General features: G+C 43.5%; 1 protein-coding gene across 1 annotated transcript; it reads right to left on the reverse strand.

Annotated features, from left to right (window-relative positions):
• Nucleotides 1-368: 368 nt before the first annotated feature.
• Nucleotides 369-25,319, reverse strand: SOX10 (SRY-box transcription factor 10). The gene is made up of 4 exons (XM_079993345.1): nucleotides 25,131-25,319; nucleotides 23,737-24,189; nucleotides 3,807-4,072; nucleotides 369-3,004 (listed from the first exon to the last, which is right to left on the reverse strand). The coding sequence occupies exons 2-4, from the start codon at nucleotides 24,144-24,146 to the stop codon at nucleotides 2,295-2,297; spliced, it is 1,386 nt and encodes a 461-aa protein (XP_079849471.1). The 5' UTR covers nucleotides 24,147-24,189; nucleotides 25,131-25,319; the 3' UTR covers nucleotides 369-2,294.
• Between the last annotated feature and the right edge of the window lie 1,224 nt (nucleotides 25,320-26,543).

A 26,543-nucleotide genomic window follows, 5' to 3' on the forward strand; every position in this document is an offset into this window, starting at 1 on the left:
CAAACGGAATCCATTCCGGAAGTCCGTTCGACTTTCAAAACGTTCGGAAACCAAAGCACGGCTTCTGATTGGCTGCAGGAAGCTCTTGAAACCAATCGGAAGCCACTGAAGCCTTGTCGGACGTTTGGCTTCCAAAAATAGTTCGCAAACCGGAACAATCACTTCCGTTCAAGAACTAAGCTGTTCGAAAACCAAGGTACGACTGTACTTGGAGGAAAGGCGAGATTCAGATTTAACATATAAATAAGAAGAAAAAAATGTGTGAGCCAGAAGGGTGTGTGTAGGTAGAAATAGTTTCCTTCCATCCCTTTTGGGCGGTGGGGATTGAGATTGAGATAGAGAAAAGAAGAAACAGAAATTGACACGCATAGCTGAAACCTCTTAAGTTTATTATTCCATACATTTGATGCAAAGTTAATGGTGCTAGAGGGTTGTGGTGCTGGGAACAGGGGAGGATGTGCTACTTCCATAAATAAGGGTATAGAGCAGTTAATAGATTGCATGCATACAAGGATTACAGGCATACTACATGTTCTTTTCAAACACCATGGAGAAGAGATAATCATCCATAGCAGAAAAATGGAGTCAAGCATATATAAAGCTCATAACTTTTGGGGAGGTTAGCCTCAGTCATCTCAATCCAAAGGGGTTAGGAACAACAGCAAGTACCACAATGTACATGGTGGCCAGTTGTGGGTCTATCCTCATGCAACTGCACAGTTTTGGATACCGTCTTAAGTCACGGCAGCCATCAAAGTGACATGCTCATTCTTTTTTGAAGCTGTGGAATGGGCATGCATCAGGGCCACAGAGAAGAGGAAAATAAAGGCAAAGTTTGATTTAGCTGAGGAGGCTGCCTCCATTTGAAAAACTCAAAAATGAACATGGGTTCATCTGAATTCTGCACAGCCCTACTTCTTCTTTAAATGCCCATTCCATATCACTTACACCAGCAAGGTCCTCCTTGTTGTGGCAAAGACAGAACTTAGCTGTTAACAATTTTGAACATGTGACAGGGATTGGCCCTGCCAGGAGGCAGGGTGAGGCAGCCTCTGGCACACAGCAGATTTTGGGAAGCGGGAGCAAATGATTGGTGATTTAGTTTATAATGTTTTTGGCAAGCCATGTGCATGCTCTGCCTCGGGCACCAAAACGCCTTGAGCTGTCTCTCGTGGGGGAATGAGGATATGTCTGTTCTAGCATTGTGTTCATGTAGAAGTTCTCCCTGCACATTTGGTCTGTGTTTAAGAAAATAGGAGAACCACACTGACCGTTCCAGGCACTGATATTTTTCTGCTTTCCCTCACCCACTCTGCACACACATGTGCACACACGCATATAGACACACAGTCACTCTTGTAAGCCGGAAGGAAAAGTATTGGCTTTGGTAGGGTATCTTCTGGCATGTTAGAAAGGTAGCTGGGGGAGTTTAGAAGGGAGCCACAAAGTGTTGGAAACAAACTAGGAATACAAAATGTTCATAACAACAAAGTTGGATTCAGTCCCATTTGCTTTTTTTACGGTCCAAGGGACCAGCATGTATGCACATGCTTACATGCTGCGATGCAAAGGCGGCCAGAGCATATAATGCAGTTCCTGAGTCCAAAGTACTGTGTAGTTAAGTCTTAAGAGAGCCAGGCAGCAGAGAGGCGATGGAATGGATGAGGGAAAGTGGGCGCAGGTGCCAAATATCAACAGGAAAAGCAAGCATAGGTTGGTCTTCCAATGGGGAGCAACATTTCATGCACGTGCGACTCTGAAGCAGGAATGTCCTAGAGCATGGTCCATATCGGACGGCTGCACCATTCTACTTCTCCACCTGTAACATTACCCCACCAGGGTGCCCACCTAGCCTTCACCCACAGCGAGTGGCAGAATTGCGTCCATTGTGTTTCTTTCTAAACCATCAGGATGATGGGTCTGGACAACTTCAGGGAGGGGGAGAGAAGGGAAGGGATTATCTCTCAATTTTATTTTGTTTTAAACCCTTGATCTTCTGAACAAAAACAAAAAAACCCGCCATGACTAGTTGCTCCGTGCCTAGAATCGTCCTCATCTAGAAGGCCTATGGGACCTCGGAAGCCAATCAAGGACTGGGATTGTGGGGGGTGGCTGGGAACCTTCCTCCAGCCAGGTGAGCCATCGATAACTGCGGTCAAGATAGACACGCCCGGATATTCTGTGGGTTCTGGCGACTGGATTACACCGAATGACCTCGGGACCCGGAGGCTCGTCTTCTGGGGCTGATTCTCCGGAGCCTTTCCGCTGCTGCTTTGGTCACTGCTCCCCGTTCCCTAGGGTCTCGAGAGGGTCGTATATACAGGCTGCTCCCAGTGTGTGGGGCTATGAGACTGTGGCACTGAAGGTGCCGGGTCAGAGATGGCAGTGTATAGGGGCCGTTGGGAGGGCCCCATATAGGAGAAGGCCGAGTAGAGGCCGGAAGCCTGACTGGAGTGGCCGTAGTAGGGTCCTGAGGGCTGGTGGTCAGGGTAGTCAAACTGAGGCCTGGATATAGAGGGGAAAGCTGAGCCATAGTGGGGCAAACTGAGAGAGGTGTATGCTATCTGTGAAGTGGAGGGCTGGTCAGTGTAATGGGCCCCCGGAGCAGAGCCCTCTGTTTTCACTTGTGCCTTGGAGTCTACCACCGATGATGTGGCAGCAGACAAGGAGACTCCATGCTGCTTGGAGATCCAGGCCGAGTGTCCACTGGCTGCAGCCAGGGCACTCCCAAGGCCATAACCAGCAGCTGTGGCATAGCCTCCGACATGACCTGGGTGAGCAGCATGTCCATTCGGCGGCAGGTACTGGTCAAACTCGTTGACGTCGAAGGGCTCCATGTTGGACATCACTTCGTGGCTGATCTCCCCAATATCCACATTGCCAAAGTCGATGTGTGGCTTTCCTCCTTCCCCAAGGGAACGCCCCTCCCTCTTGGAGTCAGCCTTACCGGACTGCAGTTCTGTCTTTGGAGTGGTCGGCGGTGTGGGAGGTCCATGGCTCTGACCTGTGATATGAAAACCACATAGGAGGAAGCCAAGAGAAGATGTCAGTTACCACCTTGCCACGGATAAAGTAGAGAGAACAACTTCACAGCAGAAGAAGAGAGCAGCTGATCTGTCTCCCTTCGCTGCACAGACCTGCTAGAGCAGCTCCCTATCTTGAAGCCTTACAAATGTTGTTGAGTTGCAGCTCACATCACCTTTAATCATTGGCCGTGCTGGCTGGTGTCAATGGGAGCCAGAGCCCAAAGCATCTGGAAGGCACTAGATCAGCCTTTCTCAACCTGTGGGTCCAGAGCTCAGGGATGATGGGAGTTGTAGTCCAACAACATCTGTAGACCCACAGGTTGAGAACCTTTGCACTAGATGTAGGAAAGCTGTGCTAGCATCGTTCCTCAGAGACGAGGCAAAAATAAATTGGACAGCAGCTAATGAAATACAAAATGACAGCTGGGTTAAATATAGCCCTTAGACTTTGGCAATGATGAACCATGAGGGTTTGTTTTTTAAAAAATAAAAAGTTGCCAAACTCACTTGTGCCTATGCCAGGTCAGAAAAATAGGAACAAAATCAACCACTTGTTTTCACAATGGTACTCTACAGTTAGACAAGGGGTAGCCAAGTGATGCCCCTCAGATGAAGGTGAGACTACAACTCCCATCATCCCTGACCATTGGCCATGCTGGTTGGGGGAAATGGGAGTGGGAGTAAAAAAAAAAAAAATAACACCATGTTGCCTACCCCTGATATTCCCAGCTGCTGATCTTCAGGCTATGTCTGTGGATTAAACTATATTATGGGACTAACCTGAGGGGTGTTCAGGGTGCCCGTCAGACAGGGGAGAGCCTTCCCCAGGGTGCCTGTGGTCCAAATGGGCGTTCTTGTAATGTGCCTGTATTGCAGCTGCTCCACCAGCTTCTCCCTCGGCCTGGCTGTCATTTTCACCCTGGGCGGCCTTGCCATTTTTCCGCCGGCGCGGCTGGTACTTGTAATCAGGGTGGTCCTTCTTGTGCTGCATTCGCAGCCGCTCCGCCTCCTCAATGAAGGGACGCTTGTCACTTTCATTCAACAATCTTAAAGGAAGCAGAGGAAGGGGGGTGTTGGGGGAGGACACGCGGAACGAGTTTGTTAAAAGCGGAACCACAAACCCACCAGAAGCCATAGCATTGCCGTAGAATTGGAGGAAAGAGGGGCAAATATGTTCTGAAAGTGGATTGCTCCATTGTGACCCCTGTCAACCATACACTCCCTTTCAGAGGTTTTGAAGTGGCAGGGTAAGGCTCTTCGGGCCACTTTATGAACAGCCTGCATATGTGATCGGCTCCCCATTTTTGATACATTTCTAGTCTCAACCAATGAGCCATCTGATCCATTTATTAGTAGTAGATTGCAATTCAATCACACCAGCAAAGTTGTTGACCTTAAGCACAGTTTTATTTAGATTTACTAACACGGGCAAAATGTGTTAATTCTCTTTATTTTTTTCTGTGTAGTTTTGAAAGCTGTGCAATTGGGAATGTCCCATTTAATTATCCCAGATATTGTTGCATTAAAAAACCCCACAAAATTCTAGGGTCCTTGTGCTCTGATCTCATTTTCCACTCTCTTTAACAGGCGCTGCTTTATAAGATGCTGTTTTGGGGTGACTAATTAAATACACAGCACAGAGCCTTGAAAACACAGGATGAAAGACACTATAGAACGGTACGGTCACTCCTGTAGCACTTTGAGTTTTCTCCAGTTAGAGCAGAATCTCACTGCTCTTCATCATATTAGTCATGGACTAGACAAAATCCTATACCTCTTTTGCAGGTGCTATCAAGCTTTGACCACAACCTTTTTTCATACTACATCAGGGATGACTAAATGGTGACCCTGGAGTAATTTTTTTCTGGACCCTGGCAACTCTTACCAGATTTTAATCAAGGTGTCGTGTACATGCTTGTTGTCAGTTTCCCTCATAAGAAACAGCATCGAGTGGACCACGTTTCTTATCTTTGTTCCCAAATATGCTTATTTAGCCCATCTAATTTGCTCAAACATAATTTACACAACTTTTGTAGATTCCAGAATTCCAGTTTTGGAGTTGTCTTCTGTTCTGAATATGGTTCCATGGTCATTCTATCTTGCAACACAGATTGACTGTCATTCCCCACCAACCCAAATGCCGTTCTGTGTTCTATAGGAAACTGAAAAGTTCCAGGGTGTGAAAGCTTCTTGGGTGACATTTCCAGTCAAGACAGACCTAGCTGTAATATCTCACATGCAATTTTTTTCATTTATATGCAAGATCTCTAGTTGAAAATTTGAATTAACTTCTGGAGAAAGTATAAACTGAAGAAGCTTCTGAGGGCGTATGCAAATGCAGAACCAAACTTTCTGCAGAGTCTATTGCTAGAAAGTAAATAAACTCAGGACAAAGAAATAAAAAGGGGGAAAGAGCTAATGGCAGGAATAATGAACACAAAGCAGCCCATAGCAAAAGTAGTGGCAGACTTAAGACTGATTTAGTCAGGCCCTAACAACAACAACAACAACAACAACAACAACAACAACAACATTTCTCACCCGCCCTTCACCATCTTATCTCGGGGCTAGTTACAACAATTTAAAAATACAGTATTAAAAACTGTTAAGGCCATTGGGCAGACTGAGGACGCTGTCTCAGGCAGCAGATGCTGAGGGGTGAGGAGTGGCAGCAAGGTGTTGGGGGAACCTGCCCTGCCTCCCTCAAATGCCTCTGCTATCCAATGAAGCCATAGAGGGTGCTGCCTCGTTCACCAAGGTTGAATTATGACCCAACTGCCAGTCCAGTCCGCTTCTGTACACAATGGTAGGGACACCATTTTGCATTTCACTTCAGCAAGCAAAAGGCCTGGGGCAGCCCCGGATTGAGCTTCTCCTTTTCCCTCTTGGGCAGGATGTCCTGCAGTGGTACCTCTAGTGGAGCTGACCTAACTTCACACCAGGCTGAGAGGGTCTCCGCCACATAACTGCATTCCAACCATGGCTTTAATCCAGGAGATTAAAACGATTGAGTCACCCTGAGTTCAACACCAGCTTTCCTGTGTCTCCTTCCCGCCCCTTTTTATCACACACAAATGTCCCCAAGGATCCTAATTCTCTCATCCTGAATTGCTCCCAGCACGGTTATTCAATGAGTCCAAGACTCAATTCCTGATGGTTTCTAAGAAGCAGGAGACTTGGGAATCAAACCCATTTTGAAACCTATTCTGGGTGCTTTAGGTGGATCCACACCATATTTATTTACTTTATTTATTTATTTATTTTAAATTAAATTTCTATACCATACTTCCTCTGAGGATCACAGGGCAGTTTTCAATGTAAAAATACATTAACACATAACATAGTAACAAACAAAACAATACTTCCCCCAAACAGTTTAAAAGGTTATAGATCATTTAATTAGCCAAAGGCCTGAGGGAAGAAGGATGTTTTTGCCTGGCACCTTTATATTTAAAGCACAGCCAATACACAGTGAAAGCACATGACTTCCCCCAAAGAATCTGGGGAACTGTAGTTCATTAAGGGTTCTGCAAATTGTAGCTCTGTGAGTAGGAAACCTACAGTTCCCAGGATTCTTTCAGGGAAGTCATAATTTTTAAATGTACACTGGATGTGCTTTAAATGTATGATTTGGATCTGCCCAAAGCCCTCAAACAGGTTTCCAGATAGTTTTAATTCTTGGGTCTCCTGCTTTTTGGAGACAATGAGGAGCTGGGCTTAGACTCGTTGAATAATCGTGCTTGGAACAATTTAGGATGGCATAATTAGGTTTTTTCTGACACTGGAGGAAGCAAAAACTCATTCCAGCAAAGGATCCAGCCTTTTTTTTAAACCTGGGAGGTACTAAGTACAACATATACTCCAACATTTCTCCAATGAAAATAGGGATGTCCCATTTCATAATGATAATTACCCTACACATCTTGCTAGGTTGCCCCAGACACTCTGGGAAGCTTCCAACCTATATAAAAGCATGATAAAACAATAAACATTTTAAAAAACCTTCCCTATACAGGATTTTCTTCAGACGGCTTGGGGGTCAGATAATTCCATACCCTCCAACATTTCTCCAGTGAAAATAGGGACATCCTAAGGAAAAGTGGGACATTTTGGCATCAAATCAGAAACCTGGACGGCTTCTCTAAATCAGGGACGTCCCTGGAAAATAGGGACACTTGGGGGGTCTGAGTACAAGCCGGTGGGGAACTGGGTTTCTGCAAGCTTTCCAGAGCTTCCAGCCCTTGCTTATGCTAGTGGACATAGGACGTTGCCTTATAGTCAGTCAGAGTATTGGGCTATCTAGTTCAGTACTGTCTACACTGACAGACAGCTGCTCTCTGGGGTTTCAGCTAGAAGGCTTTACCCAGCCTTACCTAGGGATACTGGGAATGGAAACTGGGATCTTCTGCATGATGTTCTACCCTGAGCTACAACCCCCAATGCATGCACAGGGATGGATTTTTCAGTTATGGCACCCACGTGTGCCTAACCATATTGCTTCTTCTGAGTTTAGGATGTCATTTCCTTTTACTGTGAAAAATGTGTCATGTGCAGTATTACAGATACATGTTTGTCAGGAGGAAACAAGCCACAGAAACAGTAAACTCCAGATTTGAACTGCAGTGCTCGATAGCAGCCTTGCTCTTGAGATTCCCTGACTGCATTGTGCAACCAAGTCCTCTTTCCGTTCCTCCCACCCCACCCCATGGCCCAACCCTGCCCTTGTCTTCTCCTGCTATGTCACCTGGCTTCCCTTTGTTCTTCCTGGGGATCAGAACTTCAAATCAGCTTTAGCAAAGGGAAACCGGTATGAGCAGGCAGAGAGGCCAGGAGATTTGCGGGATTTGGATTTCACTCATTTCCTGCCTTGGCGTCCCCCCTACTTCATGACCTTTCGTGCAATGGAATTTTTGCAGGCACCGAGGAAAGAAAGAAAGAAAGATTGGCATGTAAATGCAATTGGTATTAAGGCAGCTTTAACTGGACCTTCTCCTCCTTCCTCCCCATAGGCAGAATACTTTTTGATGCAGCCAGAGTGGCATCTACACTCCAGTTTTGTGATCACGGAGGGGGTCCATTGCCGTGGCTTCTACATTTGTAGTCGTAGCACATGCAGCTAGTCTAAATCACTGAGCCTCTTGGACTTGCCAATCAGAAGGTCGGTGGTTCAATTCCCTGCGACGGGGTGAGCTCCCATTGCTCAGTCCCTGCTCCTGCCAACCTAGCAGTTCAAAAGCACACCAGTGCAAGTAGATAAATAGGTACCGCACCGGCGGGAAGGTAAAGGATGTTTCCATGCGCTCTGGCTTCTGTCACGGAGTTTCCATTGCACCAGAAGCGGTTTAGTCATGCTGGTCACATGACCTGGAAAGCTGTCTGTGGACAAATGCCAGCTCCCTCAGCCTGAAAGCGAGATGAGCGCCACAACCCCAGAGTTGATTTTGACTGGACTTAACCGTCCAGGGATCCTTTACCTACTCCCCCCTCACATCACCACCATATCCTCCCTAACTGCTACTGGCTGGAGTTGATGGGAGCTGGGGCCTGACAACATACGGCATACCCTCCAACATTACTCAGGTGAAAATAGGGACATAGTCTACATCAATGTCATCATTGCTATCCCCCGTGCCTCCTTCTCCTCAGAGGCTAGGGCATGGACTCAGACACAGTGGCCGAACGAACCAAGCTGGAGCCAAGTGACCATAATGGCTGCTCTTCAGCTCCCACAACACCCCTTGCAGCCATGGCAATGGCCTTGCAGAAGGCCCCACCCCCTTCGCTCCCCCACTCTCCACTTTCTTTATGGGAGTCCGACCGACTGAGGGGCGGGGAAACGGTGAAAAACTTTCTTGGGGGCATTCAGGTGACTTGTTTTCATAAAAACAGGAAGTGACGCCATATTGAGCGCATCTAATAAATGTGTTAGAAGGATGCACAGAACTGAACTTCTAGTAACACATTGAAATGCTGTACTGAAGGGAAGGGCCCTTGGGAATTTGGGACTCTGCATGAGGAAGTGAGATGCTGTAATGGTTTAAGGGTTTTCGTGACAATCCTGGCATTGTGGGGGCAGTGGGAGGGTATGCATATGGAGGGCACCACCTTGGCCATCTGTGCCAAAGTATAGTATTTTTCCGTCTATAAGATGCCCCATGTATAAGACACCCCCTATTTTGGGGGACTCTGATTTAAGAAAATGGGGGGAGATCTATTCTATCTGTGTATAAGATGCCCCCAAATTTTGGACATTATTTTTTAGGGGGGAAAACCTAGTCTTATACATGGAAAAATACAGTATGTCTATAGTGTAGTGGCTCTATTAGTGGGTGAGTGCAAAGGATGCAGCTGATATATTTTGCCAAGCCTCTTTACTCATCGGTGTCTGCTACAGCTGAGTCAGTGCTATAAGAAGGGCTCAGTCATTGGTCCCATAGAGAGCAATGAGGAGAATTAAGGCAGGGAATAGAGTGGGGGAAGAGATCAGTTGTATCTATGCATATGTGTGTACAGACCCAATGCAGATGTTGCAAGCACTGCTCCAAGGGACAATTTGCTCAGAGCGGTGTGTGCCGAGAAAGATTCAGCTGTTATCCACATGCTGAGATCCCATCAACTCATCTGTTATATTTGATAGGCCTTTTGCCTCTAGCATGCAGGCATGGAATAAAAAAACCCAAATCTATGGCAGCCAATGGATTCATTTCATGCTGCTCCGACAGAGGATCCTCCATATTTACACACCCCAAAGACTTTTTACATCCTATTTTGCCATGCACCGAATGCAGAAGAGAGAGACCAAAGGAACTTTAAAGAGACTTGAGCATGAATTTGCTAACTTATAAAAACGTTAGTTGCTATCCACTCAGACTTGAATGGAGACAGTGGTTTCCTGTCTCATTATAGGTGTGAATAATTAACTGTGCTTATTTTGAATACGAACATGTAAGTTTTTAAATGCATTTGTGACAATTCAATTAACGCATATGCAAAACAAGCAGAGCAGCAGGCTATAATTTTTAACCATTTGATGCTACTGTTGACAGTTTTTGCTCTCTACATCAGAGGTGGGGAACTATAAGGCTGGATCAGACCTCCCAGACCCCTCCTGTCACTTCATGCTCATTCGCAGAGAGGAAAACAAAATGATCTGCCCCTGCAGGAAGTTCCCTACATGGCCAGCTTGCTGTTTTCTCTCTTTGAGTGCTGAGAAAGGGCTCCTTTTTCCCAGTGCCCAGAGAAAAAACAACACACATGTATATACACACACTTACAGACATATGCACACTTGCATACACTTTCACACACACACACACACACACACACACAGAGAGAGAGAGAGAGAGAGAGAGAGAGAGAGAGAGAGAGAGATTTGTACACCAACATGCTAACTGAGGATCACGAAGGGGCACCCTAACATATAAAAGCATATGCCACAATAAACATGCAAGTCCTAAGGCATGTATTCTGCCTTAAAGGGGAAGCTATCACTTAAGGGAAATATACTTATTCAAAGGCACCTTTAATATTTTTTCACATGTTCACAGTCTAAGGCCTGGCATGCAAGCCGATTCTGGGAATTTAGGAAGCATCAATTTTATTCAAAGCCATTCGCATCTTCTTTTTTTTTAAAAAAATGTTTTTATTAAGACTTTCTTGGGTTACAAAAGTACATACATCGTTTCTGTTTTCTGATCATAAAGTCCTTTTTTCAGGTCATTTATATTCGATATGAGACTTTGATGCTGCATACAGTAGAAGGTTGGGGAAGAAGAGAGGTAGGGAGAGAAAACTGGGGAGAGAAAAAGGGGGTAGTAAACTTTCATTTTTTTACATAGTGTATGTGTGATATTTCTGTGTCAGGTACACATGTGTAGGTTCTCTTTCTATTCAATAATTAGATTTCATTGGCGTTGAGAGTGGTTGGGGACTCAGGGTATGGTTAGTTGCCTTCAGCCGACTGCTGTGAGTTTTCTTTCTATGGGGGGGGGGAGGGTTGTTGGGTCAAGTTAGCCATATCAGTTTGTATGCTGTTGGTGGGTTCTTGCCAGTCACACCTTTTAAAACTTTATTTTAGCTTAGCGAAATTCATTCAAAAAGCTCTGAACTATGTGCGAAAGTAGTTCCCGTAATTGCAAGGTGAACTGAATGTGGAAGATTTCTACAATTATCTGCCATTTGTGGAGCACAGTCTGTGGGCATGAAGCTCAGGCTGTGCTTTTGTTCTTGCGATGTCACAAGTGTGACAACACTCGGCACTATTTATAGCCCTTGTCAATGTAGCACATGGATTGTTATTGCATGAGGGTCATAGGCACCTGTTGGGCCCAGCCGTCTGTGATGTCATTCCTGGCAGAAAACAGCTCCTCCCTCTCTCCCTCACATTCTATTGGTTGCCAGATCCATTTCGGGGTTTGTCTGGGTTTTGGTTTTTTTAATGCTTCATTTTAGGTTTTGGGTTTGAAAGCTGTGTTCTCCCAAATCATGAAGAGAAGCATGTGCACTGTGGCATTCAGAGAGAGAGAGAGAGAGAGAGAGAGAGAGAGAGAGAGAGAGAGGATGCAATAAACAGTAAAAAATATTCCACTTCCACAACACACTTGTTATGTTTACAACTGGGATGCAGAGATGGGATACTGAGGCACTGCTGCTGGTTGCATCACTTGTGCAAGTACTGCAGAACAGGTGAAATGTGGCCAGGGCACACTTTGAGTTATTGTATGGAAAGGCTCAATCTGAGGGCCTATTATTTACAGGCATAGAATGGGTTAACAAGTAACCCCCCCCTTTCCTGTGAACCATAGTCCTATGAGGATCATAGGAAACTCTAGTGATGGGAGAGGGGTTTGCGGAAGAAGCTCAATTCAGTTTGTACTTCAAGGTGAATCTGCCTTATTCACACTTTCTGAAATAGCACACAAACTGAAACACAACAACCCTTCCGAATTCTCACTTCTCTGAATTTTGCAATGCAGTTCTGCATCCAGGCAATGTTTGCATACTAGGATAAAGTGTGCATACGACTGCATATGTTTGTGAAAACAACGTACAAAAATGCATTATATCAGGGGGAAATTGTTTTGCAAAATTGTGTATATTAGGGGGAAATGGCACAAACATGCAGGCGAATTTTCACAAGAGCTTCTTTAATGAAAAGAAAACAGATGTGAAAATGTGGAGAATTGAACTTAATACTGAGAAACCGGATAGACTTGTCCATGCCTATGGATTTCTAACATAATTATCAGAACCTTCACTAAACTACATCTCCCAAGGACTGTCTGGGAAAACCTTTAAACTGCTATAATATGGATATATGTTTCGTGTGTATATATGCCTCCAAAGTTAAGATCTCTTTGTGACCAGATTGCTTACTGAAATTCTTGGGCACGCTCAACTGAAACGAAGGCGCTTCAGGGAGTATTTCTAATGCGCCTTGGTTCATCTCACTTGTTTCATAAATTCATGTACCAAGAAATTAATTTGTGTTTAATGTGCCTCAGCACTCTCCTCCCTCCCTCTTTTCCTCCTTTGTGGCAACAACAGCTACTCCTCTGCGGCTCGTTCCTGTGACCAATTGTTTGTTATTTGACTTCTTGTCCAGTAGAGGGTGCTGCTGTGGTCACCAGTATCTTGGCGTTGCATTTTTCAAGCAGTGAAACAAGTTTGATCTCCTGCTGCATTATGCCAGATACTGATAATTGTTTTGTCTTGCTTCCAAAAGGGCGAGGCTCCTGTTTACAAGCCTTTTGGGAGAATGTCTCCATGCATGTATGTGTGTATGAAAGCCACAACTTCACTTCCCATAGGTCTGACACCATTGAGTATTGGCAATTGTCCCCGTTTCTCCCTCCATCTCACTGTTTGACTGTCTTCGGTCTACCTCTTCAACTTCTCTTTAAGTTCAACTCATCTAAGTGGACTGACTTCTGAATAGTCACGCCTAGGATCTTCCTTTCAGACTTAAGAGTGCTTCTAGTTCTTACCGGAAAGGTAAATCCATATTAAAGTGGGGAATATGGGATAGAGTCATAAAACTGTAGAGTTGGAAGGGACCCTTGCAATGCAGGGATTTTGCCCCTAGTCACCCCTGAGTGGGCTTGAACCACCAACCTTCTGGCCAACAGCCAGACACACTGACCCCTTGCACCACAGAGACCTCTTGATGCCTATGAAGTTGTGAAAGTGCTGCAAAAAATGTAAGCCTAACAATAACCTGCCCCACAATAGATACCCACCTGGAATCATCCTTAAAGAGTATCATTCTAGGATTTGACTAAGTTAGAAGAATTCAGGTTTCCTTATGGCAGGGTATGGAACTATCAGATTTCATTGGACTCCAACTTCCATCAGCCCCAGCCAGCATGGCCAAATGATGGGAGTTGTGGTCCACAGGTTACACACACACACCCTGCCCTAGGGAAGGCCAAGTGAATTTGGCAGCTATCCTGAGTCCAGCAGTTCCCTGGCATTCAGTCTGAGGCACTGGATACCGATTTTTGTTATTTACAGGAAGATGCTGAAAAGCGTCAGCTAACCAACTAGATTCAATTTCAAAACTACTCTAGGTTGATGCATTTTTTTAAAAAAAAGAAAGAAAAGAAATCAGCTCTATATAATTAGCCTCACCAAAGTTGGCAAAATGGCAGGGTGGGGGCAGCAGTTTAGTTTCCACTGCATTTAAGCTCCCAATGAAGCATTATTGTTAGCGGAAATATCCAGTGATAACCTGCATGTTTGAATCGTCTATGACAGATTAACCCCAGCAGCCTAAATTTCCACATTTTCTGAGAAGGATTACAACCCAAAATAATAATACTGTATAATAGAGACAGATGACACATTCAGCTGGGAAACTGGATCATTAGGTGGCAAGCCGGCAAGTGGAAAGAAACACGTATGCATACACACACACACACACACACACACACACCTTGTAACTTCTTTATTTAAGGGTGCTTCCAAACAGCCTGTTTATTGAGCATTCATTTTGATTTGTTTACAAGGAGGTTAGCTGACACCGAGTCAAAGCAAGTATTATAGCACACTTCCCAGTGCATTCTATGATTCTATTTACTCAGCATTTTCCTTTTTGCAAAGAAGTCAGATTTTGCAGGAGGTGGGGAGTGGATTTGTTGTGAAAGACCTCCCCAAGTCCGAGTCAGTGATAACCGCACAACTTGAACTTCCTTGTATGTGATTGAATCCCGCCCTAAAATAGTGATAATCTGGAAGCACGTAACTAGGGTGGAGGTCTCTAATTCCTTTTTCTCCTTGCTGCATCTAGGGGTTCATTTCTAGAAGTTACAACTGAAGCTGACCCTGAAAGCTGTGCCGTAGGACCTTAACATTTCACATTGTGGCTGCTGTTGGTTGCTGTTGTTATCTCACATTTCAAAATATATTTTTTTCCACAGCAGCTTACAAGCGATTACAAGGATTAAAAATACATCAAGACATACACATTTATAATTCCATATATTCCACAGTTGAGGAGCTCTAAAATTTTGTTACAGGGCTGAGTTCTGGTGACCTTGAGCTTAAGTCAAGCTGTAGCATGTGAAGAGTAGTCTGATGATTTAGGCTGCAACCCATACCATGTCTACTCAGAAGTAAGTTCCACTGAATTCAATGTGGCTTACTCCCAGGTAAACAGGGTTTGGATTTCAGCCTCAGTTACCACCGGAAGAGGCAGCAGTAAAATGGAGCATCATGAGAACACAACATGCTTTTTAGTCTGTAAAATAGCTATTCTTAACAAAGGAGATAAATAACTGGGAATTAATTAGACCAATTAATTACAGCATGAAAATGAAGCCATTAGTGTCACAGATGTTGCCACAGAGTCTGATTCCCTTGTAATTGCCCTTCACATTGTCAACAATAATTGTGATGGGAGGTATTCAAAGCTCGTCCTACTCAGAGTAGACCCATCGAAAGTAATGGACACGACTAAGGTAGGTTCACTAATTCCAATGAATCTACTTCGAGTAGGACTCAGCTGAATACGATTAAAACGCAAGGCACACTGTAAGCCTTATAGCATAGGGGGAAGGCACACAACAAACCAGTGGGAGAGTAATCAGCAAACCACTCAAAGGCCTGTTTATGTCTCCCAGAGGTGTGGTTTTATCATGACTTGCTCACGGGATGGATAGCAGTTGAGTGTGCTTCACTCAGATTTATTCTGCCACACTCACAAGCCTGCCGATGCCCGTGCAACTGTTGATTCCGTCAGTGTACAGCGACCCCAATTACTATACTGCCTGACAGCAACATTTCAAAAGACAAACAGGTTCTCTGCAAAATCACGAGCAAAGAGAAAAAGGCACACGAGAAGGCAAGGATTCCAAATATATGTACATTGCCATGCAAAATAGAGACACAGGCTGCACATATTTTTTCTGAAGCAAATTACATGTAACCCACATGTGCGCTGTAACTTGTAATGAATGCAACATGTCTGCTTTGCTACATGTGTGTTCCTCACTTAAGAAAATGGACTCTTGAGGAATGTGCATGTGATTTCCTAAGTAAAATATACATCTGCGAAGGAAATTAATCGTGGATGAAGTAACTGGCCTTTGCTTTTAAGAACCAGCAGGGCCCAGCAGCTGAGAGATCTATTTAGTTAAAGCTCAGCTCAGCTACAGACCCGGTTTATTTATGCAGCAAGGGAGGGGGTATTGGGTAAGTCACTCCCAGCTCCTCATCAGTAAAATGGGGTGGCTAGTTATGGACTACCAAAAAAGAGGATTTGCATGGACAAAAAGAAAAAGAAAAAAAGATCACTTCGCATAACATTCACATAACGAAATTCATATGTATAGACATGGCTCTAGAAATAATTCCTATAATTTAAAAAGAACGACAATACAATGGGACCTCGGATTAAGAACTTAATTGGTTCTGGAGGTCCGTTCTTAACCTGAAACTGTTCTTAACCTGAGGTACCACCTTAGTTAATGGGGACTCCCGCCACCACCGCGCGATTTCTGTTCTCATCCTGAAGCAAAGTTCTTAACCCGAGGTTAATGGAGTCTGTAACCTGAAGCGTCTGTAACCCGAGGTACCACTGTACATCACACCATAGTGGGAAAGACACCAAGTGACTGGTGTGCCTGCTTTTTTACTGACCAGGGGTGGCTAATTGTGATTAGTGGCTTCTAAGCTCCCTTTCTATAGTTACATATATTTAAACCAGACATGGGGCAGATTTGTTTGTTTCTACATTATGTATTTCCGGTGTTTTCAAATTGTAAACTGCCCTGTGATCCTCGGATGAAGGGTGGTATAGAAATACAACAACAACAACAACAACAACAACAACAACAACAACAACAACTCTTCAAATAGAGGGCTGTCTTCTGACTGCCCTTCCAAACAGAGGTATGTAAGGCAAGACACATGGCTACCCTACCATAAAACAAGACATATAGGCTTATTGTGGGAAAGATGACCTAAAGCACATTGCAAATTTAAAGTGCTGCCTATCTTTACAATTCTAAGTGTATTTGGAAGTACTAACTGCAGGTTTTCCTTCCCCCAAGGAACTCCCAGGTCATGTTGATGTGTAGATATTACCACAATGAATAATGCCCTGCCCCTTGATGTCTATCTCTATTGACAGCGGTTCCCATAGTGCAGTGACTGACTTTGGTGTGGATAGAGGAAGAGAAGCGTGGGCACATTTGAGGCAAACTACAACTCCCTGGCTTTCACCTAGGGAAACATCTTTCATGGCCCACTGGAAAATATGCCCACTGGAAGTCCGCAAGCAGGACATGAGTGCAACAGTATTTGCTATGTTTTGCGGGACTGTAATGTTCTTGGGTGTCCCTTAAAGCAACAGAAATCTGGAAATTCAGTCCATAGTTTTGCATTCCTTGAAGGGGGAAAGAAAGGCTACCGTGGAGCCTAATAAATCTTTAAAATAAAATAAAAATTTGTTTGGAACTCCTGTTTTTACTACAGAATGTAGTCACAGAAAGGGAAGGATGTGAAAACTACTAACAGCACAAGCAGAGCAACAACCACACCACAGGTCAAAATAAGAGGAGCAAGTGGTATTTATACTTATGATTCATCATTTGACTTTAACACATCAGCTTTTGGTGGCACCAAGGCCAGTCACCATTTGATCCCAATTCCCAAACCTGGTGCTGTATTTTTTTTCATATCTGCAGCTTAAATACCTTTACATCTCTCTTGCCTGTTTGTTTGTTCCCAATGCAGAATATAATGCAGAGGAGAGGAAGTTGTCATTCTCGCCAAGTGCAAGTTTTCCACTCACATTTTAAACCTCATGTCATGAGTGAAAACAGCCTGAAACAATGGCTCTAGAATGTCATCCATCCACTTTTCCGGACCTATTACCAACCTGTGCAACTTGGGACTTACTTATATACAATGCCACCATTTCTCTCCCCCACCGCCATCGTTCCTTCCTTCCACCATCTTTCTCATTCCTCTAAAACAAGGGGTGGCAAAGCTGTAGTCCTCCATTCTTTGTTGAATTCCAACTTCCACCAGCTCCAGCCAACATGACCAATGGTCAGCGTTAATAGAAACTGGAGTCCAGTAATACCCAGCAAATACATTTTATCCACCCCCTTCTTTAAAACGTAATTGTAGCACTGCTGCTGTAACATACCAAAGCAGCGTCGGGGGGAGACAGATAAGACCCTTTAGTGGCAAACCAGAGCTCTGGAATTCTTATATTCTGCTTGCTATCTCTCACCCTTCCCAACTCAAGTGGAACAACAACAATGGACTCTTTCTGGGAGCGATCCACCAGACATGGTCCCACTTTGCAGCCCCTATTATTTGAAACTGGCCACTTGTGCGAAAAACCACAAACCTACCCGAGCCACAATGAAAGGAGTGGAAATCGCAGAACTATAGTATTTGGTAAATGGCGTGACCTCTCTGATTTATATATGTGTGTGTAGAATCAAAATAATAATGACAGTAATAGATTAGTAGTAGTATACTGCCTTTCCACACAACAGAGCCCAGGAAGACGAACTTCATTCTAAAGGCTTAAACGCTGCCACATCAGAACTGCAAAGTAAAGTTGCATTTCAGTTTTCCTTCTTAGGAAAGTTATTTTTTTTTAAAAAAAGTGTAAGTGTATTTTGGTGTAGTATTTATTTTAAAATATTTCTGCTGATTTTGAAACGTTGGCGGCAGCAGAGTATTTAAAAAATGAGGAAAGCGTGTAGAGCCATGTTAGTGGCGAGAGACACAAGGAAGTCTCTGTTAGCAAAAGCAAACAAGGCTAAACAAGTAAAGGCGTACATTGGTGGTGTTTCCCCCCTCCCTTTTTTTTTCACAAGGCAGCCATGTTGATTTGGCCCATGGGTTGTCCTCGTGGAAGCCACTGGGACATGTTGTGAATACACTCCTAAAACCAGAACTATGCATGCAGGACAAATACCAAGGGACCCAAGGCTAAAAGGGAGCTGAATATTATCCAGACCTCTGCCTTAAACGATGAGCATTCATAAGCACTTTTTGGAACAAAAAGGAGGCATAAGGTAGCATCCAGCTGCCTTCACTGTAGGGAGTGCATGAGCAGACCCATAAAAATACCAGTATCCACAGTACAGATCTATCCTAAACTCTTTTTTTTTTTTTTTGCTACTCTGAAATAAGTTCCATTACATTCAGTGAGCCTCATCCAGGCCACTAATAAGTAAATTTAGAACTGCAACCTAAATGTGTTAAAGATATCAAATAATCATAGAATTGTAGGGGCTACAAGGGTCATCTAGTCCAACCCCTGGCAATGCACAAATCTTTTGCCCAACATGGGACTCAAACCCACAACCCTGAGACGAAGAGTCTCATGCTCTACTAGTGGAGCTAATAAGACATTAATAAGACAAATATAACAATACAAGAACAATGAAAGTAAATGCCGCCATGAGTTAAAGGATATTGAGATCCAAAGATATCATCATTCTGTTTAGTGATTCACATATCAGACTAACTAGAGAGGGGTTTAAAAGGCAGGGACTGCAACTTCATACAATCACTGAGCTTGTAGCTAGTTAGGGAAGTGGACGGCACTCAAAAAATGTTGTTTTGCCTCCCTCCACCATAATTTATATATTTCAGATATTTGTTTTCTAGTTAAAAGTTACACAGGTTAAAAGATTTTATAATTACTGAATCCTTACATTTGTGGAACAGTTAAACATTCGCAATGCTGAAAAATCACATCAAATAAGGGTTGGGGAGAAAAGAATAGTTTCTGACTGGGACTACATAAGAAAGTACATGCAGACAATTATAACTAACCTTTGTTGACACTCAGTCTTCTCCTCTCAGCCAACAGAGACCAAAGCATTACAGTACACAGATGTATGTGCTACTGTTACCAATGCAATAGAGACACAGGTTTCCCTATTGGTTTATACTGCAACGCACTCTTTAAGCGGCAATCCTCTGTCCACTTTCCCTAGAGAAAGCCCTACTGAATTCAATGGGACACACTTCTGAGCAGACATGATAAGGTTTGGGCTGTTATGGTAAGTCCCGCTGAGATGTAAGTCCCATTGAGCTAAATGAGATGTCTGCCCAGGTAGGTTTACTACAAATCTATTCACAGCAAAAATGAGTCAAAGAATCCCTTGAGCCACCATTTGACAAGCAGCAAGAAAATTAATATATGCAGGTATTCCCGCAAATTTAAAAATAAAAGCTACAGAGAAAAAGGAGAACCTTTAACTGAATGGCTAAATGGAATATTTCAAAGGATTCCCTGCCTAGGACTGAACTACAGTCAACTTGTCTGTATGCCACAACAACAGTCAGTTGGGTTAAATCAGTTAGGTATGGCATTATTATGATGATGACTAGTGGATAAAGTAGGAAATGTGTATAGGAAGAGTCAGGTGAATGGCGTACACATCTTTCCAAAATCTTAATCAGGTTCAGCAAAGCATTTAAGTCCACATACCAGTGAAGCATTATGGGAATGATGTCTAAATATTTAGACTGGGAGAAATTTATATGTAGGCAGGACAATTGCTGGGAATCGCACATGGGGTAAATGTCGTGGCACCCGGGTCCTGTTTGCTGGCTTTTCGGAGGAATCTGGATGGCCACGTTGAGTATAAGATGCTAGAATAAATGGGCTTATGGCCTGATCTAGCAAGATTTTTCTTTTCAGGACAAATCAACTGGTGCCAAGCCTTAGGAATCTAATTTACGGTCTGCCACATTTCTCCATTTTAATTCTTTGAGGAAGCCATTTTGTTTGAGTTGTACTGCAGGCAGAAGACTTAGGAAAAGAGAGGAGGTGGTTTGATAGACAGAGGAAAAGGTTCTGATGGGTGCTATTCTCTGTCACCACAGAGGCAAACTAAAAAATGGATATAACCCAAAGGTCCTGTCTTTAAATGTCTGAATTTAATATTACAGCTTCGCGCCCACTAGACGTAGAAAGAGGGTTATCTGTCAGATATAATATGGCGGAAATAATGGAGATCAAAACCCTTTAACTGAAGCTCAGTCTGAATTCTTATGAATTGCCATAAGGGGGGGGGGGGACCTCAGTGACAGAAAGGGGTGTGTCTCTGACCACTCTAACGTGGCAGTGAAAAAGCATTTCTCCATATAGGAAGTTGCTTTATACTGAGTCAGACTGCTGGTTCATTGAGCTCAGTATTGTCTCTACAACAAGATTTCCCAAACCTCTGAGTTCATTGACTCACTGATGAGCTTATAAAGTCGTCATCAACCCCATCCCAAATTCTTTGTAATGTAAATGAAATAAGATGAAAATAGATCAAGATATTATTGATATTTATTAACAGTCGCTCACCTTTAATCATTGGCAAGGGAAGTGCACTCTGTACATGCCCACAGCCTTTATTTCCGAGGCTTGTAATTCCTAATTAATTTTTTTGTACTGTATCTCAGAAACTTCTTTTCCACGATGACCTTTTGACCCATGGGTCTTTATACATTCCCTGAAGAGTCTCATCAACCTTCAGGGGGTCAGTACTGATTACTTTGAGAAACCCTGGTCTACAATGACTGGCAAGGGCTCTCCAGGGTTTCAGACCAGGAGTCTCTCCCCATCCTACCTAGGGATGCCGGGGACTGAACCCATGACCTTCTGCGTGCAAAGCAGATGCCCTACCACTGAGCTACAGCCCTTCCTATAAACAAGAAGCCTGAAAAGAAGTGGAATTCTTGGCCCTGCAGCAATCACATGGATTCTGCATGGCTTTCCACAGACAAATTGCTCAGCAAAGCTAATCACATGAACTAGGTCCCTGCTTATTTAGATGAAGGAATGGCAGTTAGGGTGTGGATGGGAGAAGAATTTGAAAAAAGAGAGAGGAAAAAACCCACAGGGTGGCCGGATCTTAAGATTTCAGCATGTTGCACATATCTAATCTGTTCACTCAAAACCAAGAGTCATGTGATAATTATTATTTTTTAAAGAAAAACCCTGCGTCTTCCATTTTGTTTTGTCTTGAAGGTATTTTCTAATAATCAGATTTTCAGATAAAAGCTGAAATCCTTACCATAACCTCAAGGATTCAACTCAAACAGAAAATAATTTAAGCTTTGCTCAAGCCTAACTCGAGTGGTTTTTTTTTTGTGGGTTTTGAATATTTAAGCTGTCAGAGTACTGCAAGCTGAAGTAGAAGGGATATCCTGCCTTGGTAGAATTCGTTCTTAAAGGTTTACGTGGATGAACAGCCCCACTGCATTTCAAATCTCACAGGAGAGCTTTACAAGTCCCTGTGTCAATGCAATAATGCAGTGCCCATCCCCACAAAATGCACAACCAGCCTTTGTGCCAAGGGAAGTACCAATTAAAAAAAGAAAAAAAAGTCTGATGTATGTTCCGGAGAAGGAACATTTTGCCTGCAAAGTCAGGATTCACTTGGGAATGAAACCAGCTAAAATTAAGCGTTCAGGAGCTTCTTATCAAATCTACCAAAGCAATAAGTCCAGATAAAGCCTCAAGGCAAGGCATGTGGAGACTGGCTGCCATGGGCATAAAACTAACAAGGTTCTTCTCTGCCCCAAGGATTGCTGTTTTCAGCTCCAACTTGCTAGCCCTCTCTTTGCAGGTTAGCATTTGGAGAACGTGAGTTGGAGGCAGAGTTGCGCCTGCCATAATGCATGAGGGCATGGACACTGTCCAATAGGTGCCCATGACATTCTCACAACTGCATGATTCTAGACACTGCTCCAAACAACAACAGTCCTCTTAGGTGCGGTAAATAATCACATTTCCCCACCTGCAACATAGTGTTACTTGAATGCCAGGGAAATGTGATGTCTCTGAAACAGTCTTGCTTCCTTAATGTAAGATGCTTAGATTCCATGTAAATGGCGAGCAAGAGCCGCACAACAAATGCACAATAAACAGATAATCTGGAAAGTATTGAACAGTACAATCCTATGCATGTTTACTTAGAAGTGAGTTCCGGTATGTTCAAATGGGATTACTCCCAAGTAAGTTTGCAAAGGAATGTTGTCTTCAAAGATTTACTATATGAACATATGTGCACCTGAATAAGGAACATAACGTGCCTTCTCGCTACCTGAGTGGACACTGGCTTGTTTCTACTATGGTTGGAGTAACATGTTGTTCCATAAACAGGAACAACCCCAAATTCTCAGAGTCCAATTAGCCAGAAGCAGTGCATTGGCATAGATTGCTCAGTGGTAATATAAGGGAATCTTATATTCTGATTGTATTTCCTTATCTCTTCATCAGCCTTTTATTACAAGCCTTGTTCATCGCTCCATTAGCCTCCCCCCACCCTACGACTCTTCATTGTTCATATATTTCACAGTTGCCAAATTCCAAATCCAAATCACCTTCAGGCAATCACCAATTATTGATATCTGTGACTAAACAACAATGGGATGGACTGTAACAGGGGGCTGAGTTTCTGTCCTTTGCCATACCTGCTCCTTCCTTCCCGCCATGCCAACAGCAGCTCACTCTGTCTTCAAGACAGGTACAAATACATTTAAGGAAGTTTTTAAAAACAAAAAAACACAAATACAAACAAATGCCAGGCTAGAAAACTCAACAGACACAGAATGTTAAATTCCAAACACTCCAAGTTGAACTTTCACAAATCAAAGATTGGCTCAAAATCATGAAATGAAAACCAGCTTGCGTACAGGGGAGCACAATTTTGTCATTTTGCTGCTCAGCCTTTGTTCCATGAAAATCAAGTTTCTTTTCTCTCAGCCATGAAAGCTGTCAACTTTACATTTTCGAATTAATCTTTCCCTTAATTTCACCACCATGACACTGCTTGTTTTGGACTTCAGAACTGTTGGATAAACAGCATGTAGCAGATGAGAGACTCGTGATTTCACGAGGGGATAAAACTGAAGAAGAACCCCAAAAGTGTAGTAGAAAGAAGGAACGCAACAGGTCAAGAGGAGAAGGTGAAGTATGCAGTTTCTGAAAACCCAACTGCTGGGACTGTGGCTTAGCGGCCAGATTAACTGGGCCTTGCAATGGAATAGGATTACAGGTCAAATCAAAACGTGGACCGAGTTTTATACTGGTAGCACATAATCAAGAAAGAAAGTGCCTTCTATTAATCTGTGCCTTATTTCCTGGATCACCCCACCTGCTCTCCCCTTATCACCACATCAAAGCAAAAGTTAAACCCAATCAACCGATGCCTGTCTTTCTCCCAGCCATTCTTACCTCCAGAGCTTCCCAAGCGTCTTACTGAGCTCTGCATTGTGGAGGTGAGGATACTGATCTGCCAGCTTCCTCCGGGCCGCTTGCGCCCACACCATGAAGGCATTCATGGGCCGCTTGACATGGGGCTTGCTCTTGCTGCTTCCATTGACCCGCACAGGCATGGGCACCAGGGTCCAGTCGTAGCCACTCAGCACCTGGCTCACTGCCTCCCTGATGCACACTGGGAACTTGTCGTCGTCCGCTTCTGAGTCCTGCTGTTCCTTCTTCACCTTCCCCATCTCACCGCTGCTGGGGTTGCTAAGGTGAGAGCTAGCATCTGATGCCATGGAAGGTCCTGGAGAGAGGCAGTGGTGGTCTTCAGAACCCACAGGACTCATCTCCACCTCAGAAAGGTCTTGATCGTCTGTCATTGTTTCCTCTTTGTTTTACTCCTCAGGTACCAACGTCTTCCAACTGGAACCACATACACAAAAAAAGGTCTAAATGAACACTAAAGCTAAAAAAGTTCAAAATATCCAAATAATCTGGAAAGGATTTGGTACATACTTAATAAAAATCTGTGGACCCTACCGCATTAACATGTTGCTTTATGGGACCTGCAAAAGCCGTGATCAAATGTGAGTGGAGAACATTCTAATTAGCTGGAAACTTCTGACATGTGCCATAAAGTTTCTCTAACATGAGAATCCGCTTTTTTTTTTGGTGTACATGTTATCTACAAACAAAGATTGGGGAGGTCTTCAAGAGGGTGAAGACCAAAAAACAAGACCTATTTCTTAATTTCTCCTTCCAAATCCCAAATATGCCTGCAGTTTCTTAACTTGCTTTGATATTGGAGTCAAGAATATCAGCAGTTGGGGGGAAATGGGTGGTTATAAGTATTAAAGGATCAAGACAAAACGTCTCATGATTGTGTAAGAATTAGTGTATTCGGAGTGCGTCTCAAACACACTGCGCCATTTGAAGCAGACCAGGTAAAAGGCATCATAGAGTGGGCTGGGAATATTTTGGCTTCATATTCCCTTCCTGGTTCACTTACGCTCCAGATATTATTATTTTTAAAGTTTGTGTGCATTGCATATATCTAATATATGCACGTATGTTAAAAAACTTCTAGAAAATTTGAAGTTTCTCTCACTTTTCAACCCTGTCAGACATTAACCAACCTCAGGAAAGCAATACCTAAAAATAAAGTTGGCACAGGCACCTAGCTGGTTCCCTAACATAAAAGAAATTAGCCCCCACCCCAAATTGGCTGCCTTTTCAATCTGTAATTCTTCACCCAAAACTCAGTGGAAGGAGAAAACTGTCAGATGTGTTTTAAAAAGGAGAGAGAAAGAGGGGGGGGGAGAGAAAGAGACAGTGAGTTACCAAGCTCAGGTAGAGAAACTTACATCGGCCGCTCTGTCGGGCAAATCCTGAGAGAGCTGTAATTTGTATCCCAATAGCCCCTCTGTTCTCCTTTCACAAGCCTGGTGGCTTTTCAGGAGCTGTGTGCTGAGGAAACTCTCAGACAAGTGCCATTCCTAAAGGGAGGCTTGGTTTTTCCTAATACCCTGGATGAATGTCTCTGTGACTGGCTTGCTGCTTTACACAGGGGGAGGGAAAGACAGAGGGTGGAGCTAAGAGCTCTTTATGGCCCAGATGCATTCATTGTATGCAGGCAGGAGATTCTAAGGCACCCCCCCTCCACAACTGCACATTTCACCCCCATCTCAAACTGACACTTATAGAGGCGTGTTGTTATTTGTTGTTGTTGTTGTTTTTTGGGGGGAAGGTGGTGCAGTCAACGTTTATTTAATTTGTTTTTACATTGGATGGTTATCATTGGGCATTTTTAGGCCCATTTGGCGTGAGAGGGGATGGCGTTTAAGGACTGCGTTGAACAAAATTCCTATATGGAATGGAGTGTGTGTGTGTGTTTGTGTGTCAACAACCACACACAGAGATTTTGTTGTGGCAGCTGTATATGCATTGCAGAGCTGCCATCGGGCAAAGTATTGCAGCATATTCTCCCAGAGAAGACCTACGTTTGTGTAGCCACCACAAAGGGGAAATATGAATGTGTAAGCACAGCTATATAGAAGTTCCTTCAGTGTAGAACTTGTATAACATGTGCGATCTGGAGGCCTTTGTGTCTCTCCTCCTAGGCTTTCCTCAGCACATACACTTATTGGAGCCTATGGGGAAGAGAAAGATGGCAACATCTTCACTTGCAGGTCCTTCAGGGTGGTTGTCTTCATCTTGCACACATGGTACAGAATATTCTAGAAATGGTATGGAACATCCTAGGAATAGCTAGAATCTTAAATATCTGCTTCTGCCATCTCCAGGTTGTGGGATGTATTTCTAGAAGATACCAGGATGGGAAGATATAATTTAAAGTTTGAAAAGGCTATTTGAGGCTAGGGATGAGGGAAAATTTCATTTTGCATTTAAAGGTGAACCTACCTAGCTTGCACATTCCAAAATTATATGTCAACCAAAACACCACAATCCTTTGAAATTTGCAATCTTCTGAATTTTGCAATGAAGTTCTCTAGCCAATCTACTTGTCCAAAAATGGATGTACTAAAGTACAGTGTGTCTAAAAATTGCATATATTAATGACAGCAACATGCCCAATGCATTATATTAGGGGAAATTGCTTTGCAAAAATGTGCGCGTTGGCCAAAATTGCATAGGAAAATGTGCAGATTAGAACAAATCCACACTAAAATGCTGGTGTAGAAATGTGGAGAACTGAACTTAAGACTGAAAAAAATGAGAAACCTGGAGAAACAACAATTGCCCATTCCAATATGAGC

The sequence above is a fragment of the Podarcis cretensis genome (genome assembly GCF_951804945.1).
Source record: "Podarcis cretensis genome assembly, chromosome: 10".
NCBI classification, from domain to species: domain Eukaryota; kingdom Metazoa; phylum Chordata; class Lepidosauria; order Squamata; family Lacertidae; genus Podarcis; species Podarcis cretensis.